A 2,244-nucleotide genomic window follows, 5' to 3' on the forward strand; every position below is an offset into this window, starting at 1 on the left:
CAAACACACACACACAAACACACAACACACACACACACACACACACACACAAACACACACAAACACACACGCTCACAGACGCACACACACACGCTCACAGACGCACACACACACACACGCTCACAGACACACACACACACACATGCATGCACACACACACGCATGCACACTTACACATAAATACACACACATAAACACACACACACACACACGCACACACATGCGTGCGCGCCCGCACACATACACATAAACACAATGAATGCCAGCGGGAAAGGAGGAACCAAGTTTTTGGGGGTTTATTTTTAGAACTTCTTTTCTCTTTAATATTCTTTTTTTTTTTTTTTTTACTTGTTTTTTGTTTGGGGTGAGACTGCAACTCAGTTGTTATCATATCGGACAATAAAACGGACAGCCCTGGCTCGAATCCCATCAAGGAATTCTGAATTTGGGTTGTTTTGGGTAGTCTTTATAATTCTTTCCACCCTTCTAATTCATTCTGTCGCAGCTGGACGTTAAATTCGGAAGTCCCGCCTCTTAAATAACCTTACAGTTTAGGATGGAACGTTAAACCTGTTCAATTTCGCTTTTTTCCCCGAGACATGAACAATGGTTTCATTTTTATGTATCTGTTTTCACACAAAAGTGCTATTTCTATTTCCGTGTCCATCTTCAGACAAGAATACAAACATTTGTTTTTCGAGTCTAAATTTGTTTGCCAGTCTATTTTCAGACAAGAACGTGTTTGCCAGTCTATTTTCAGATGAGAATGTGTTTGCTAGCCTAGCTTTAGACAAGAAATTGTTTGCCAGTCAATTTTCAGACGAGAACGCGTTTACAAGTCTATTTTCAGACAAGCATTTGTTTTCTAGCCTTTTTTTTTCAGGCACAAATGTTGACTCTTTTTTCGTGTTTATTTTCAGAGGAGAATCTGTTTGCCAGTCTATTTTCACCCAAGAATGTTGACTCTTTTTTCATTTGTGCTTATAGACAAGAATGTTGATTCTTTTTTCCGTGTCTATTTTCAGACAAAAATGTTGATTCTTTTTTCCGTATCTATTTTCAGACAAGAATGGTGCTGTAACACCGACCGCTGCAACACAGAAGGCCTGGACTCCGCGAGTTCTCTGCCCTTGTCTCACGTCCTCTTCGTCTCCTCTCTCCTGCTCACTCTGGCCTCACGGCTGGGACTGTGACCGTGAGCCATAGATTTGTGGTGTGATACTATCCTAGACTGTGCACTCTTATGTCCTTCCGGTCCTATATGAAGTGATGTGAGCCATAGATTTGTGGTGTGATAATACCCTAGACTGTACACTCTTATGTACTTCCGGTCTACCATGAAGTGGTGTGAGCCATAGATTTATGGTGCGATAATACCCTAGACTGGGCACTCTTATGTACTTCCGGTCCACCATGAAGTGATGTGAGCCATAGATTTGTGGTGTGATAATACCCTAGACTGGGCACTTTTCTGTACTTCCTGGCCTCCATGAAGTGATGTGAGCCATAGATTTATGGTGTGATAATATCCTAGATTGTGCACTCTTATGTAATTCCGATACACCATGGGCGCGCCATTTTATTTTACATGTATTTGGAAACAAATTTTTAATTATGAAGGAAAAGAAGGGATAGGTTACACGAGTGCTCAGCTGTAGCGGAACGGGTCATTTGATCGTGAGGAGCATCACTTCACCCTATTTGGTACCAAATGAGGGGCGAGGAGGGAAAGATAACGCACTCACTCGACTATACGAGGCTGGGATTAATAAGCGTCTATAAAAATATGGTTGCTTGCACAGTATTTATGCTTCTTAGAAAGTTGAGGTTGTTTCAGAATGCTCTCAGGTCTGCTGGGGTAATAGTATAGATTGTGAGGCGCATAGAGCTTGCTGTTGAGTGGGGATTTGCGCTATACAATTCATGTAATCTATTTCTATTTTTAATAATGTTGTCCTTGATTTGCGCGCTCATGGTGCGAACTGGTTCGGCGAAGTTTTTAAAAATAATCAGTAAAGAGTAGCGGCCATGACAGTGCCTAGTCTAGGATATTTCAAGTCTATGGAGTGAGCAGATGGAGGGAACCTAAGTCTTGCTGGGTCTGTTTGTCACAGGAAGGTAGAGCAATGCATCAGTGACTGAGGAGGGGTGAGCAGAGTAAGGCTGATTTCCCGTTTGGAGAGAGAGAGAGAGAGAGAGAAAGAGAGAGAGAGAGAGAGAGAGAGAGAGAGAGAAAGAGAGAGA

At 42.2% G+C, this 2,244-nt stretch overlaps 1 protein-coding gene across 1 annotated transcript in view; it reads left to right on the forward strand.

Moving 5' to 3' along the window:
• LOC101845479 overlaps window positions 1-1,858 on the forward strand; it is a 12,598-nt gene extending 10,740 nt beyond the window's left edge. Inside the window, exon 5 of the mRNA XM_005102748.3 lies at window positions 1,064-1,858. Coding sequence (XP_005102805.1) covers window positions 1,064-1,193 — 130 coding nt within the window. The 3' untranslated portion in view covers window positions 1,194-1,858. The remainder of the gene's footprint in view (window positions 1-1,063) is intronic.
• Window positions 1,859-2,244: the final 386 nt, after the last annotated feature.

This window comes from Aplysia californica, unplaced genomic scaffold (assembly GCF_000002075.1).
Source record: "Aplysia californica isolate F4 #8 unplaced genomic scaffold, AplCal3.0 scaffold00338, whole genome shotgun sequence".
In the NCBI taxonomy this organism is placed as follows: domain Eukaryota; kingdom Metazoa; phylum Mollusca; class Gastropoda; order Aplysiida; family Aplysiidae; genus Aplysia; species Aplysia californica.